Below are 13,679 nucleotides of genomic sequence, written 5' to 3'. Positions count from 1 at the left end.
GTGGTCTGCTCTGTACCAACTCCAACGACAAAGATGTATAAAATAGACTAATAAACAAGAAACAATTGTCCAAAAGGACACTTTTATTTGAAAATATATACGGTTTTAATGTTATTGTTTAATTGACTCAAATCAAGAGAGGACCAAAGTATATGAGCATGAATCATCAAACCATTAACTCTAAACCTTTTCCCTTAAAAAAATTCCCAATTGATAAGAGAGAATCAAAAGCACAAAAAGTAGAGTTAACCAATATAATAACTAAAAAGATTGTAAGATAAAGCTGATGAAATTCACATTGCAAGAAGAGACTCTGCTTACAAAAGAAAGAGAGATAAAGAGAAGGCAGAGTGTTAAGTCTCTGATTTCTTCTTGAAAACATGTACAGATTCAGCAACACGGTGATTGGGGTCTTAAACCTTCTCACCTTACTAGCCTCGATTCCGATCATAGGAACCGCTCTATATAAGGCAAGAAGCAGTACGACTTGCGAAAACTTCCTCCAGACACCGCTACTCGTAATAGGATTCATCATACTCTTGGTATCACTTGCTGGTTTCATAGGAGCCTGTTTCAACGTGGCATGGGCTCTTTGGGTGTATTTAGTGGTCATGATCTTCCTCATCGCGGCTCTAATGGGTCTAACGTTGTTTGGTCTGGTGGTGACGAGCCAAGGAGGTGGAAGGGAAGTTCCAGGGAGGGTTTATAAAGAGTATAGGCTTGGAGACTATCATCCATGGTTGAGAGAGAGAGTTAGAGATCCTGAGTATTGGAACTCCATTAGAAGCTGTATCTTGAGTTCCAAGACTTGTCTTAAGATTGAATCTTGGACCACTCTTGATTATTTCCAAAGAGATATGACTTCTGTTCAGGTTAAACTAATAAGACTATGATTTTATTTGTCTCTGTTTCCAAGTGTGTTTATATGATTTTCAAATAGTTATTATATAACGTATCAAAGCCGTGACTAATAAAAAGTTACAATGCAGTCGGGATGTTGTAAGCCACCAACGGCGTGCACGTACGAAGCTGGAGTGATTGATGGAGGGGAAGACTGCTACAGATGGAACAATGGAGTGGGGATGTTATGTTACGAGTGTGATGCTTGCAAGGCTGGTGTGCTCGAGGAGATCCGTCTCGACTGGAAAAAGTTGTCTGTTGTCAATATCCTAGTCCTCGTCCTTCTCATCGCGGTCTACGCCGCTGGTTGCTGCGCCTTCCACAACACTCGCCACGCGGCTCATCCTTACCATCCCTCCGATGATAACCGCATGACCAAAGTCCGTCCTCGTTGGGACTATTACTGGTAAGAGACCTTGTCTCTCTATCTCTTACCAACTATAGTATAGTAAACGATTTGTTACAAAATTATACTATATGAGCTGAATTGAGATCTTCGTAAGTTTTTTGACGAAAGCATTTTCGTACTTTTTTTTTTAATCAGGTGGAGATGGTGGCACGAAAAGAAAGAGCAGCTTTATTGAAAGGCTCATCGTCTTTTGTTTATTTAATTTGTTTCTTCAACATTTGATTTTCAGCAAACTGAGCTTAAGAAAACACTAAAGATTTAATGTTGATGTAGTTCTGTTTCTACAAATCATCAAGAGATTAGTAACTAGTAAGATTGGATACGAGTGCATTATATATATGCATATATATCTTTGGTCGTATCACTTGTGAAATAATACTCTATAGGAAATCAATTAGTGTTTACTGAAAGTCTTTGTATTTCTCTGCCTCTTTACAATCGAGATTACAAGGTATCTAAAGACACATTAGTTACAAAGTAAGTTCGATCTTCCTAAGATAGAGGAGAGTCAGTATCCGAAATATCTGAGCCGTATTTGACCAGGTTTTTGAATACCGAATATTTCATATTCGATCACTATTCCTGCAATTTTACTTCAAACAAACAGATTAGGTTGCAATGGAGACTATGATTGAATATATAACTTTTTAATAGTTTTGAATATATATTTTGATAGTAATTATTTTTCAATACAACAACAAAGTTACATATTCCGTTATTATGTTCTTCTGGTAGCAAGATTTCTGTGACGAGTAAGACCTGCAATTCTCATTGTTCCTCCACCTGCAGAATTTCCCAAAGTTATACAAATACTGTCACTATTTTAAAAAAGAATTACAACTTCATGAGTAAAACTCGTACCTCCTCCATTTTTATCAGATCTTTTACGGCTGCGCCAAAGAAGCCTAATTGGAGTCCCAGCAAAGCCTGCATCAGTGCGTAGCTGTTTCTCCATATACCTTCTGTACGTATCCGAAAAAAGCTTTGCGTCGTTTACAAAGAAAACAAACGTCGGTGGCCTTATTGCTGCCTGCATTATGCAACCACTTTATATACATACATACAAACAAACCTGAAAAGCCTCTAAAGCCTTTTTCTTTACTGTTAATAGAAAACATTGGGAGATGTATGTTTCTATTACCTGGGTGCAATAGTAAACGCGGCCTCGCTTGCCTCCACGGGTTCTTGGAGGGGATTTAAATGCAACAGCTTCTCTTATCACTTGGTTCAAAATGGCCGTACTAAGTCTTCTTGATCTCTCCTTTTGAACCGTCGCAGCAGCAACCACAATACTACATTTTAATCATAAAATATCCAACATACTTAGTAAAACCGGAGTGTAAGATTGAAAACAGTTTCTGAATTATTTAAAGGAGACTCACTTGTCAACACTATGGCCGGTTATTGCCGTTGAATAAACAATGGGTGCCCATTTGAGGGAACGGAGCTTCTCTCGAACATCGTCCTCGTAATGTGCAGCAGTCTCTTGGTTTTTGTTCGGTATTGTATCCCATTTGTTTACAACAACCAGACATCCTTTTCCTTCTCTTTCTATTCTTTCTGCAATCTTCAGATCCTGTGTTCACAATAATATAACCATTAAGAAACGAGTAGAAGATAAATTTCATATGAATAAGTTATCATTTGTCCTTGGTTGCAATAGTAAGGTACTTTGGTGTCATCAAATCTTTGACATTCTAAAACTATGTCAGTAAAATTGTTGTTGGACAGGGAAATCATTGTATGGTTCAGCCCTGTCTATACCAAAACCGCATGCTATACAATTGCTGATGACAAACATTCATCACTGTCAGTTATTAGTGAGATACCTGCTCTGTTATGCATGCCATGGCTTCAATGACAAGGGCAACAACATCAGAACGACGAATTGCTCGAAATGCACGATTCACTGACATGGCCTCTGTAGTGCTGCCTGATGATGCCACAGATGACTTCTTCCTGATACCAGCTGTATCTATAAGCCGAAACTTCTGCAACACAGTTCATAACCATATTCAGGGTTATATTCAGCGAATGCATCTTTGGTTTTTCTCGTTTTTCATTCTCACTGCTCATAATCAAAGTTCAACAGATACCAAGTCGACAATGCTAGTTCTCGATGATAGCCTAACCAAATTTACTTCAATTCTAAGAGTTAACGCATAAAATAGATGCCAATTAGCATATAATAAAAAGCAGACACTTCAACGCAAATTTCAAACATCAATCAAGCCTTTTGTTGGACCTTTCACCAAAAGAAAACTAAGCCACAAAAACCACAACAGACAAAATTGAACCAACCTCCCCATCTGGTCCGGTAAATTCTGCATCTATAGCATCACGGGTAGTGCCACTAACAGGGCTAACAATTGTTCTATCCTCTCGGACAAGTGCATTTAAAATGCTACTTTTGCCAACATTTGGCCGACCAATAATTGCAATGGCAGGAATGTAGTTTTCTTCTTCTTCCTCTTCAATGTTCTCCATGATCTAGAAAAATCATTGAATCATATGGGTGCAAAAAATGTTAGAAAAGGTTTGGATAAACTGATGCCAACTGAACATACTAGTCAGTTGTCAATGCTACCCAAATATTTGAAGGAGATGTACTTGTCAACGCTATGGCCAGTTATCGCAGTTGAATAAACAATGGGTGCCAATTGAACATACTCAAAAATGCATAAAGGTCTTTGATGAATAGCGGATGAAATATCAGAAACAGTATAATGTGATACAGAATATGTCCATATAAAGTCCAGAGATATCATAATCAAATATTGCAATATTTCATATTCCTGAACAAACTTTTTTCTGAAAGAAAGAAAAGGCCATTACAAACCTCGAGTTTATTTAGCCCAGAAATAACAAGATCAAGCAGCTCTCCTGTTCCAGTTCCCGACAACGCAGAAATAGGGATAGGTGTGAACCTGGAAATTCCACAATGAATCAATGCCACATAATTTGTAAATGAAAACACAAAAAAGTGCACAGAACCAAAGGAACTAAAATGTTTAGCAAAGCATTTTATCTCCAGCTAAACCACAGCTACCAACCTTCTCCAGCAAAATCTCATAAATTAGGTTGGATAAACCACTTACTGGCACTTAAAATAAAGGTGGACCCTAAAAAATAGACGCTATAATGGGAGAAAGTCTTTCAGGATGAAAGTCAATTTACCCTAGAGTCCAAAATTCAGAAGCCTGCATGAGTCCTTTACGTGGTGATTCACATTTGTTCACCGCGAGAATGATATACTTATGTGAGTAGTACTTCCGCAACCAGTCTGCAATTTCCACATCAGCACTTGATGGCCCTGCCTGCGTATCGAGCACCAAAATCATTGCCATATATCAATAACATGGCATGATGACCAGGAAACACATAATTGGGCTTAACAGTAAAAGACTTCACAAAATCAACTTGATATATTCTAGATATATAAGTCACAACTTTCTTGATATTTGGTGATATCTTCCACTAAACATGAAATTCTATATAAATTATTTTTTGTTGCTGCACTTTGTTTTCTGGCAGAAAAGCCTAACAGGGAGAAAGGCAAAGACAGAAAAGGTAAGGAGATAGAAGATAAGCACAGAACCTGGCCATCAACAACGAAAATAATAACAGCAGATTCATCCACAGCCGCTGTAGCTTGTTTCTCGATCATGGAAGGCATCCTTGCAATAGCTGCTTCCCTAGAGCTTAATGGAATACCTTCCATGCCAATGGTGGTTGAAACATTCAGCTCTTCCATGACACCAGATGGTGACTTTGAAACAGTCATAACTCCTCCTGTATCTACCACCACAAATTCTTGATCACCCCAATACGATCTACCGTACAGTCGATCCCTAGTAACTCCAGGTTCATCCACTACAATAGCTCTATTCTCCTGTAATGCAATGTAAAGACAAGTTTACAAAAATGATAAGGGGGAAAGGAAAAAAATCAAACTGAAAAATTAAATGTCAGCAAAGCTTATACCCCAACAAGGCGGTTGAACAATGCAGATTTGCCGACATTAGGTCTTCCAACAATGGCAACTCTTTGAAGAAGATGTTCAGGTATCTGCGTCTGGTATTGTATTTGATAGTAGTGTCAGTAACTCAAGACATGAAAGTTTCAAAATGATTCTCTTTTTCTACATAAATTTTGAGGCAGCAAGGAAAGTATACAGCTTAACAGGTCGTCGTTAAGATATCAAAGTGAAATACAAAACTCAGAAGGAGGAGCCTTCAAAGAATAAAACAACAAATATTAAAAAAAAAAAAAAAAAAAAGGAGATTGACTAACATTTTTCGCTTGCCTTTTCCCCTTTCTACGAGTTTCCTTGCCCTCAATGAGCTCATCCTCTGGACATATCAAACTATGATCATCATTCATAGACCATAGTCATTCGGAACACACATACAAAAGTAGACACTGACACGAACAAAATGCAAAAACACACACAACAACAAAAAAAAAAGTGAAAGGATTACCGAGTTTTAGTTCACGAGACAAAGTAGTAGCGTAGTCTCTAACGATATCTCTAGCTTCTTTTTCAAGAACGGAGAAATCGATGGAGTCGTCTTCAATGTCAGAATCATCAGCGTAGTTGTCTTCAGCAAATTGATCGAATTCCTCGAACTCTAGCTCTTCCTCACCAGAGGAACCATCCAGAGTTGCAGAAACAGGGTAAGGGAAGCGGGAATGAGAGTGTTGGTGAGAGTAAGAGAGAACGGAGGGAGTTAAAAAGGATGAGATACTCGAAGAAGAAGAAGAAGAAGAAGCTAAAGGAGAATAAATCCTAGAAATTGAAGGAATGGTGAAGAAGCCTCTTGTTGTCAACGAATCAAGTAGACTCGCCATTTTTGGCAGAGCAGAACAGAGAAAGGAGAAGAAATTGGCAAGAGGTTTTTATCACTTATCTTTCTGGGGTTTTTGATGAATCCGGAACCGGTTCAATTACCAATACTCGGATCTCTCTCTGATGGTAATAACCGGACTGGATACGAATAATTTGAACCGGTTCAATTTAATAGCCGGTTATATCAAAAGTAGTCTTACCTTCTTCTTCATCGTATCGGAAAAAAAGAATTAGATCAGACATTGACTCTTCTCTTAGATTTAAAGGTTAAGGTTAGTTCGTTTCTCCCAATTTTCGCGCTTTTTTTTCTTCTTGCTGCGATCAATTAATTATTATGTTCTCTATTTGTGTGTGTTTATGTACTGTTACTTATTTTTTAGAACAATACATTAAAGTTTTAAGTTTGGTCCTTTTCTAATCTACTGAAACCCACCAGCTATGATCATAATAAGGAGATATGATGAGACCCTTAAAAGACTCGTCTCTCTATACCTGATCGTTTAGAGTGAAGTTTCTTTGGTCAACCAGGGATGTGTGATTTTAAGTGTTAACTGATGTTACCACCTTGCTATGAACTTTATCTCTTTGAAAGATACTACTTTTGAAATATTAAACCCAACTGCAAACTTAATTGTACCGTTCAAAATGAGTATAGATGGCTTTACTGACTTTCATTGTAGTTCATATGGTAATTATAGGAATGTTACTGCAGTTCTCTGTTGCGTGGGTGCTCTTGCTATCACCAGGAATCTCCATCATGTTAATAAGGACAACCTAAGAGAAAGAGCCTGATGTAAGCGTGTTTCCTTCCAAACCGAAACATGATTTTGATTATTCTTAGTACGCTTTTGATTTTAGGTTGTTCTTATCATCAGGTTTGCTATTTGTGGTGGGTCTCATCCAGCTTAATCATGATCGATAGAGTTCACTGGATCGAGAAAGCAAAGCTTGTCAAGTTCATCTTGGACTCTCAGGTTTGTCTCCATTATTACTAAAGCTTTCATCTTTTAGAGCCTTTCCTGAGTTCTAAGTATAGTTTGTATAATGACATGGATAACGGAGACATCTCAGATAGACCCGAAGATGCTGTTGATATCTTCCACACCTACTTTGGAGTTGCGGGTAACTCAAAAGTGTGATTCTTTAAGCTTATCTTGTTGATGTGAAGCAAAGAGTTTGTGTGTCAATTTAATCAAAAATATGTGCAGGGCTCTCTCTCTTCTGGAGTATCCTGGAGTCAAATCAATTGATCCTGCCTACGCAAAGAGTTTGTGTGTCAATTGATTCTTCATCAGAATTCAGATGTAGGGTAGTAGCCTAGTAGGTATTAGAAGTAGATAATATTAGAAGTAGATGTAGGGTCAAGCATATGCTGCAATATCTTTACTATTCATTGTAATCAAAAAGCCATTTACAATCTCAAACCTCTCCCATGTTTCCTCTCTTTTCATCCATCTAAAATGATGTGGAATTGTGGATTCAACTACAATGATTTTTCCAAGGTTTCCGCCGTTTTTTGCCGCCAAGCTGGTAAAGTTTTACTAGCAACTCAGCATAGAGAATTTCGTTCCAAGAATCAGGCACCCCAGGGAGGCACCAGTGGCTACAGTCTTGGTACAGTAATGGTGATTTACTTTCTTCCGCGGTTAGTTTTTGTTTCCGGTATATCGATGGGTGAGCGTCCTTCCTGTAATCTGTTAACCTCGTTATGTTGAGATACGTGACAGGCGCTTTCATCCCCTTGAGAACTCTTTCAAGTATCTCCATTTTCAGCATGTAAGGAGCTAGGTAAGTCTCGTTCTTTATCGGTTCTGTTTCATCATTGCATGCTCCTCCCGCGTTCCATTGCCCACCGCTGCAAATACATCAAACAGATTTTAACAAACCAGTTTTTGTGACTGGTGAAACAACCACACAGATTCTCTAGTTTACCTGAAATGTGACGGGGAGTAACCACGAAAGAAAACAAGTGATTTCTTTGGATTCACATTCTTATCAACCCATCGACCCCAGGTTGTCAATGCTTTTCGGAAAGCTTCATCCACGTCTAGTTTCGGGTAAACATTGCTCCCTTCTTGATAATAATCCTCCCTGATGAAAGCATCGAAACACCAAAAAGACAATGAGACAACAACAACCCCATATCAGTGATCAAACTAGTTGAAAAAAATGTATACCCTTTGGAAGTTTTATCATGAGTCCACCAATGTCCGGTATTGAAGACAAGAATATCTGCTCCTTTGTACTGCTCCGATGACTTGCCAACCAAATCTAACCGCAAAGTCTCCTTCTTCGTCCCGTTCTTGTCCATAATTTCCCATTCTCGAACCAAGAAAGGCGATGCATAGAACTCCACAGTGCAATTATAATCCTACCAACCGTAAAATCATTCTATTATAAGAAAACACACAACAAATAATGATAAACCGATATCGAGTGCTAAAAAAGAGAAACCTACTTTGAAAACGAAAGAGTACTCAGCTTCCCAACGGAACTGATGCCTTCCATGAGCCTCAAAGATTTGAGTCTCATCTCTCACTGATCCTTTAAGAATACAAACCAAAGACTCCCACATGTTTCTATTTAGTGAATCTCCAACAAACACAAGCCTTCTTCCTCTAATCATCTCCAGCAATTTCCCTCCATTTAATCTTTGTGCATATATACACATCAATCATTTGTATTATTTGACTCACCATAGAAAGAAAAAAAAGTAGCCAAGTGTGTGTTGTCTTACTTACCTTGGTAAATTGCATTTCTTTGGTTTCCACTTCAACTTCTGGAATTCCACGTCAGGTCTTCCGTTGAGAATACAATTAAACTGTTCATCGATCAGATTACACGAACCTGGTTTGTAAAGCGGATACGAATCGTCTCTGACCCAATCTCCCTCGAAGAACTCGCAATTCTTCAGAGACTCGATCTCTTTTCTCAGCGATGACTTCCTCCTCTGTTTCCGCTTTGGAGAAGCTGTTGAATTGACGGCTAGAACCTCCGACAGAGGTGCTTTCACGGGTCGATGTTTGTCCAAATCTCGAGCAGTATCATCACCAGCCTTGTTGTCAGGACACGAAATGTTTTCCTGTGCATGATCGGTCTTGAACTGAAAAGTGTTGTTTTTAGCAACCGGTTCTGTTTTCTCATAGGTTACGTTTTTGGTAACTGCCGTGAGATTTTCCGGCGCCGGTGCTCGCAATGTGGTGAAATTAGAATCGAGGGTCGACGGCGAAGAGTTGGATAGATTCGATACAGTAACGTTAGGAAGAACATACGAAGAGATGGAAGGAGCGACTGTGATGGGAGAAGGACTAAAGGCTATGAAAACAGTGAAGGCAACGAATGTTATAAGGAAGGCGTAGACAAAAGTCGAGGTTTTTCTCGGTTTCACGGCGGAGAAAAAGTTTTTGATTTCGACGGTTATGGAGGAGAAGGCGGAGACGCCGTGGAAAGACATATGCTTGAAAGAGTCCGACGCCATGGTCAGGGAGTTTTTTTTGGCGCGTGAGAATCTTTTCACTGACTCGTTTTGTGTTTTTTGTTGGGAGTTCTCAGTGAGAGAGGAGAGATTAAAAAATGGGTCTTTTAAGACAGAGAGAGAGAGAGAGGGTGTTAAAAGGCAAAAAGAAAAGAGTCTTCTTGTCTCCGTCAACAAATCTCTTTATCTAGAAACTTGAGAGAGGTGTTTGTTCAGTAAAGTGGTCATTTTTTTTTGCTTAGGAATCGTCGCTTAAGTTTAGAAGTGTGTTTCTTTCTTTGTTACTATATAGATTTCCCCTTGTCTTTGGAGACAAACTACGAGAATGCCACATTGGTATTGTGACGCCGATTTTGGAATGTTGAGATTTTGTTTTTTTATTACATTTGGAATGTTATGAGATATTTTTTTTTATAGTTTTTTTTGTTTTCTCAAAACGCATTTGTGCGGCTCAGATGAAAACATTAATTTGTAATTACTCTTTTTTGTGACGAATGTATAAAAAAACATACAACATATTTGGTAGTTTCGTTGGGCGAGGAAACAAGAAAACGACTAATAATAATTCAGAGAAAATACGAGTTTAAGATTAAGATATTTCAGTTTCTCTCTTTTATGTTTGTGTGTAATTCTTGAAATTTGATGTTTCTAATGAATAACGATCAGATTAATTCAATTCGTATCACATGAACTACGTGAGAACATTTAAATTTACAAATTTCATTAATCTTCGGCAATTTGAATCTTGGATCTGATGTAACTATATTAACTTTTTGGTCAACCATATTTAAAACTAATCTTTATCACTAAATCAGTCGTTTTGCTAGTTTTAATTGTAATCTCAAATGCTAGTTTCAATGTATGTTAAAATTTTGGTTTCCTCATTTAAGCCAAAAATTAAATAGACTCTCCAGTAAAACGTACTGACGAAATCTGAATATACATTAAAAAAACACATAGGAAACATAAGGCATATTAGGCCAACGAAGTAACAGTCTCTTCTATTCTAACTGCTGAATTGTGAATTTGAACTTATCTATCTATATACGTATGTTGATTGATAAGGTGTGGTTGCTGCTGCATGCGCAATAATTAAGTAGTTCCCCATTTAATAGACTGCAGAAAAGCTGAAAGTGAAATGATCTCTGTGCATTTCATTTACCACATGGCAATTCCCACAAGCTATCCCTTGACGATGTGTCCATTAATTGTGTTAACGACAATCAACAGAGCCAACTATCTACAGTGTAACACATTTTAATAACATCATCTGTGTCACATAACATAACAAAGCAAACATTGTATAAGTATTGGCTAGTTTTCTTTTTGCTCATTGCATTATACTAACTAAATCTAACTATGTAAGTTAAAAATAATATAGACAACATTCTTCAAGTATAAAATTTTATATATCTAACAGAAAGACCAACCATGAGAATAAAGAGTGAGATTTATATAAGTTCAAGGGAAATCCATTAACTAAAAAGGTGAAAAACTTCAAAATCATACATTTTGCATTGTTCATTGGTCCCTTTTGTTTGAACTGAAATTCATAATCAACTTATAGATAAAGCCAATGCTGATTTTTTGTTGTTTATTTCATAATCAAATCATTAATCACATTCCAAATCCAAAAACTGCACGGATCCTATGGAATATTAGATCTCTCCATCCTCTCTCAGTGTTTTCCACCACAGTCGCATTCCCATACCTGCGCCAGTCAATGAAATCAACAGATAACATAAGTAACATCACTGTAGTCACATTCAACAACAGAATCATTGACTCGTCTTAAGACAGAGGCCTTATACCAAGTTAACCCAATTCGTTAAGATATTTGCTTCACATAAGGAGGAATCAAACAGAATATGGACAACCATGGACATTTCAAGTGTGTCTCAATACTCTTAGCTAACGAGTGTTCGTTCATAAAACAACGAACAAGAGTTCTATAATCAACATAACCTAAGAGTTAGTGGCAAATATATGGTAGACTGAACACACTTGTGAGTCATTGGGAAATTTTGAGATTCTCTCTATTAATCCCATGGTCCTATATGAAAGTTTATATCATATACCAACCAATTATAGCAAACCAGATTTACTAGAGGGACGCAAAGGCAAGTCACTAGAGGGAAGACTAGAAGAGTTCCTCAACTAAGTAAGGCTACATACAGCAAGTTAATCAGTGGCAAGAGGATAAGCGTAGATAGTAGGGTTAGTGTCGTCCACCAGTAAATTTAGTTGGCTTAAATTGTCCCTAGGTATTAGCTTTGTACACTACATCGTCAGGAAAGTTCATAATAAAGCAGTCCAAATTCCAGAAGAATTCAATGCATTCTACCAGACACAAAACAAGTCACTCAATGCTTCTAATGAAGAATAGTATGTTAACAGTTAACCTTAAAAGCTCCATTCTTTTTAATCCTAACTTCAAAGTTCAGACTCAGAATCAAGAGCAACTCATTCTAAAGAAGATTCATGATGCCATAAGTAAAACTAACCTGTCTTCTTCAGGAACGTCAGTGTGAGTGAGATTGACAACAGTGACTCCTGGTTCAGGCTCCTTGAAAACAATCTTCACCTGAATAATCAAAGCAAAAGCCAACATCAACCACAATCAAATCTAAAATCAGGGTAATATGTTAGGCCCATTCACAAAAGATAAACAATCACTAAAACTAACCGTTGAATCAAGACCATCAGGCCAGCTCCCAAATCTCCACTTCTGAACAATCAATTTGCCTTCTTCTAGCTCCACATTCATCCCAGTGACAGACCCATCAAAGAGACTAATCGGACCATTAACATCTTTACTAATCTTAGCATTGCTCTGCGTGAAACCTTTCCAGCGATTCTCATCCATAAGAATCTCATACAAATCCTTAGCTCTGCAACTAAACTTCTCAGTCATAGTAATTGTTTTAAACCCTTCCTTAGTCTTCACAGTCTTCTTCTCCTTCACTACCTTACTCTCCGCCGCCGCAGCAGCAGCAGCAGCAGCAGGGGCACTACCACCAGACTTTTCCACCGCAACTGAAGCTGATCCAGCCGCTGCAGATTTCGGCGCAACCTTCTTCGTCTCCAACTCATCCCTACAAGGACCCCCTTTGGCCATAGCCTCCACATAAACCCTAACCTTGTTCAGAATAATCGATTTCCCCTTCTTCACCATAGCCTCCTTCAAAGTCTTCCCAATCGGTCCTTCGTCCTTCACCGTAAACCTAATCTCCGGATCTTCATCAGCATTCTCATCGGAGATATAAGGCATATCAACCAATCCATCAGCTTTCAGCAGCGTCTTGCCATCAGAGTCTTTGGCCTCGCCTTCCCAAGACAAAGAGACGTTAAGCTCGTAGCCAGGGATAATTTTCCCCTTGCGTACATTCACGTAAGCCTCGCCTTCGACCTTGTCGATCTTAGTGACCTTGATGAATAGATTGCCTTCGCCGGCGAGGATGACAACGCCGGAGAATTGTTTGGTGAAGAAGTTACGAGACCATTCAAGGCAATTGGTTTCGGACCAGTGCCAGTTATGGACGTTGGTGCCGTCGGGTCTGTCTTCTACGATCCATCGCTTGTCACCTTCGCCGAACTTTGCCATGGTTGGGATTAGGGAAGATTGAGAGATTTAAAGCTACTGAGAGCAGCGAAGCAGAGACGAAGAAGTTGATTTCGTTGAGATTTGGGATTTTAGCAGCTCAAACTAGGTAGAACCTTTTTTAGATTTAATGAATCAGGCAAACGAAGCCTCTAGAATAAGGGTTTTTTTTTTATCCAACTGAGAAAAGGAAAAAAAAAAAAGATTATTTTTTTTTCTAACAAAATAAATTTGAAACGCTTTATTAGAAGAAGTCTCTAGAATATTAGAGAAAAAAAACTGCTTCTAGGGTTTCCATTCTCTAAAAAAAAAAGAAAAACTAATTGGGGAAAACCCAAATTTTGTATGTGGATTGACTAGCTGCTATAACCCACACAAAAAAGAAAAAATATATATATATATATATATATATATGACCTAAATACTAGTAAATAGAGTGATTAGG

General features: G+C 38.1%; 4 protein-coding genes and 1 long non-coding RNA gene across 10 annotated transcripts; 2 read left to right on the top strand and 3 right to left on the bottom strand.

Annotated features, from left to right (window-relative positions):
* Positions 1 to 182: 182 nt before the first annotated feature.
* LOC104776185 (tetraspanin-6) lies at positions 183 to 1,719 on the top strand. The gene is made up of 3 exons (XM_010500204.3): positions 183 to 872; positions 990 to 1,306; positions 1,445 to 1,719. Exons 1-3 carry the CDS (start codon positions 381 to 383, stop codon positions 1,482 to 1,484), a joined length of 849 nt encoding a protein of 282 aa, XP_010498506.1. The 5' UTR covers positions 183 to 380; the 3' UTR covers positions 1,485 to 1,719.
* Positions 1,720 to 1,917: 198 nt separating this feature from the next.
* On the bottom strand, positions 1,918 to 6,402 carry LOC104776175 (uncharacterized). Of its 2 annotated transcripts, XM_010500191.3 has the most exons (12): positions 5,791 to 6,402; positions 5,603 to 5,661; positions 5,294 to 5,383; positions 4,908 to 5,201; positions 4,487 to 4,626; positions 4,149 to 4,236; positions 3,611 to 3,799; positions 3,139 to 3,300; positions 2,692 to 2,885; positions 2,451 to 2,601; positions 2,171 to 2,339; positions 1,918 to 2,092 (listed from the first exon to the last, which is right to left on the bottom strand). In XM_010500191.3, exons 1-12 carry the CDS (start codon positions 6,158 to 6,160, stop codon positions 2,028 to 2,030), a joined length of 1,971 nt encoding a protein of 656 aa, XP_010498493.1. In that variant the 5' UTR covers positions 6,161 to 6,402; the 3' UTR covers positions 1,918 to 2,027. The 2 variants fall into 2 exon arrangements, with proteins under 2 accessions (XP_010498493.1, XP_087350555.1); XM_087494429.1 differs by lacking the exons at positions 5,294 to 5,383; positions 5,603 to 5,661; positions 5,791 to 6,402 and having other exon boundaries at positions 4,487 to 4,622; positions 4,908 to 5,047.
* Positions 6,372 to 7,693, top strand: LOC104776153 (uncharacterized). 5 transcript variants are annotated; one of them, XR_015586519.1, is made up of 5 exons: positions 6,372 to 6,430; positions 6,871 to 6,951; positions 7,034 to 7,132; positions 7,230 to 7,291; positions 7,367 to 7,693. It is a non-coding gene; the product is annotated as an uncharacterized LOC104776153 (long non-coding RNA). The 5 variants fall into 5 exon arrangements; XR_015586501.1 differs by having other exon boundaries at positions 6,373 to 6,430; positions 7,230 to 7,280; XR_015586515.1 differs by having other exon boundaries at positions 6,374 to 6,430; positions 6,857 to 6,951.
* On the bottom strand, positions 7,529 to 9,873 carry LOC104776166 (protein trichome birefringence-like 1). The gene is made up of 5 exons (XM_010500180.3): positions 8,900 to 9,873; positions 8,617 to 8,809; positions 8,336 to 8,529; positions 8,091 to 8,249; positions 7,529 to 8,013 (listed from the first exon to the last, which is right to left on the bottom strand). Exons 1-5 carry the CDS (start codon positions 9,634 to 9,636, stop codon positions 7,638 to 7,640), a joined length of 1,659 nt encoding a protein of 552 aa, XP_010498482.2. The 5' UTR covers positions 9,637 to 9,873; the 3' UTR covers positions 7,529 to 7,637.
* A 1,210-nt stretch (positions 9,874 to 11,083) lies between these two features.
* Positions 11,084 to 13,610, bottom strand: LOC104776143 (uncharacterized). The gene is made up of 3 exons (XM_010500160.3): positions 12,320 to 13,610; positions 12,138 to 12,217; positions 11,084 to 11,344 (listed from the first exon to the last, which is right to left on the bottom strand). Exons 1-3 carry the CDS (start codon positions 13,235 to 13,237, stop codon positions 11,251 to 11,253), a joined length of 1,092 nt encoding a protein of 363 aa, XP_010498462.1. The 5' UTR covers positions 13,238 to 13,610; the 3' UTR covers positions 11,084 to 11,250.
* Positions 13,611 to 13,679: the final 69 nt, after the last annotated feature.

The sequence above is a fragment of the Camelina sativa genome, chromosome 1, assembly GCF_030686135.1.
Source record: "Camelina sativa cultivar CO46 ecotype springtype chromosome 1, ASM3068613v1".
In the NCBI taxonomy this organism is placed as follows: Eukaryota; Viridiplantae; Streptophyta; class Magnoliopsida; order Brassicales; family Brassicaceae; genus Camelina; species Camelina sativa.
This window is presented reverse-complemented; position numbering and strand designations above follow the sequence as displayed.

What these genes read in the sequence shown, in the direction of transcription:
- LOC104776185 (XM_010500204.3), top strand. Translation starts at nt 381, where the DNA reads ATGTACAGATTCAGCAACACGGTGATTGGGGTCTTAAACCTTCTCACC. An exon ending in GAGATATGACTTCTGTTCAG is followed by an intron (nt 873 to 989) that starts GTTAAACTAATA and finishes GTTACAATGCAG; the next exon opens with TCGGGATGTTGTAAGCCACC. An exon ending in CCTCGTTGGGACTATTACTG is followed by an intron (nt 1,307 to 1,444) that starts GTAAGAGACCTT and finishes TTTTTTAATCAG; the next exon opens with GTGGAGATGGTGGCACGAAA.
- LOC104776175 (XM_010500191.3), bottom strand. Translation starts at nt 6,160, where the DNA reads ATGGCGAGTCTACTTGATTCGTTGACAACAAGAGGCTTCTTCACCATT. An exon ending in TTACCGGACCAGATGGGGAG is followed by an intron (nt 3,301 to 3,610) that starts GTTGGTTCAATT and finishes ACTGTGTTGCAG; the next exon opens with AAGTTTCGGCTTATAGATAC. An exon ending in TGGCATGCATAACAGAGCAG is followed by an intron (nt 2,886 to 3,138) that starts GTATCTCACTAA and finishes TTGTGAACACAG; the next exon opens with GATCTGAAGATTGCAGAAAG.
- LOC104776166 (XM_010500180.3), bottom strand. Translation starts at nt 9,636, where the DNA reads ATGGCGTCGGACTCTTTCAAGCATATGTCTTTCCACGGCGTCTCCGCC. An exon ending in AGTACTCTTTCGTTTTCAAA is followed by an intron (nt 8,530 to 8,616) that starts GTAGGTTTCTCT and finishes TACGGTTGGTAG; the next exon opens with GATTATAATTGCACTGTGGA. An exon ending in TACTCCCCGTCACATTTCAG is followed by an intron (nt 8,014 to 8,090) that starts GTAAACTAGAGA and finishes ATGTATTTGCAG; the next exon opens with CGGTGGGCAATGGAACGCGG.
- LOC104776143 (XM_010500160.3), bottom strand. Translation starts at nt 13,237, where the DNA reads ATGGCAAAGTTCGGCGAAGGTGACAAGCGATGGATCGTAGAAGACAGA. An exon ending in CTGATGGTCTTGATTCAACG is followed by an intron (nt 12,218 to 12,319) that starts GTTAGTTTTAGT and finishes TTGATTATTCAG; the next exon opens with GTGAAGATTGTTTTCAAGGA. An exon ending in GACGTTCCTGAAGAAGACAG is followed by an intron (nt 11,345 to 12,137) that starts GTTAGTTTTACT and finishes TGACTGGCGCAG; the next exon opens with GTATGGGAATGCGACTGTGG.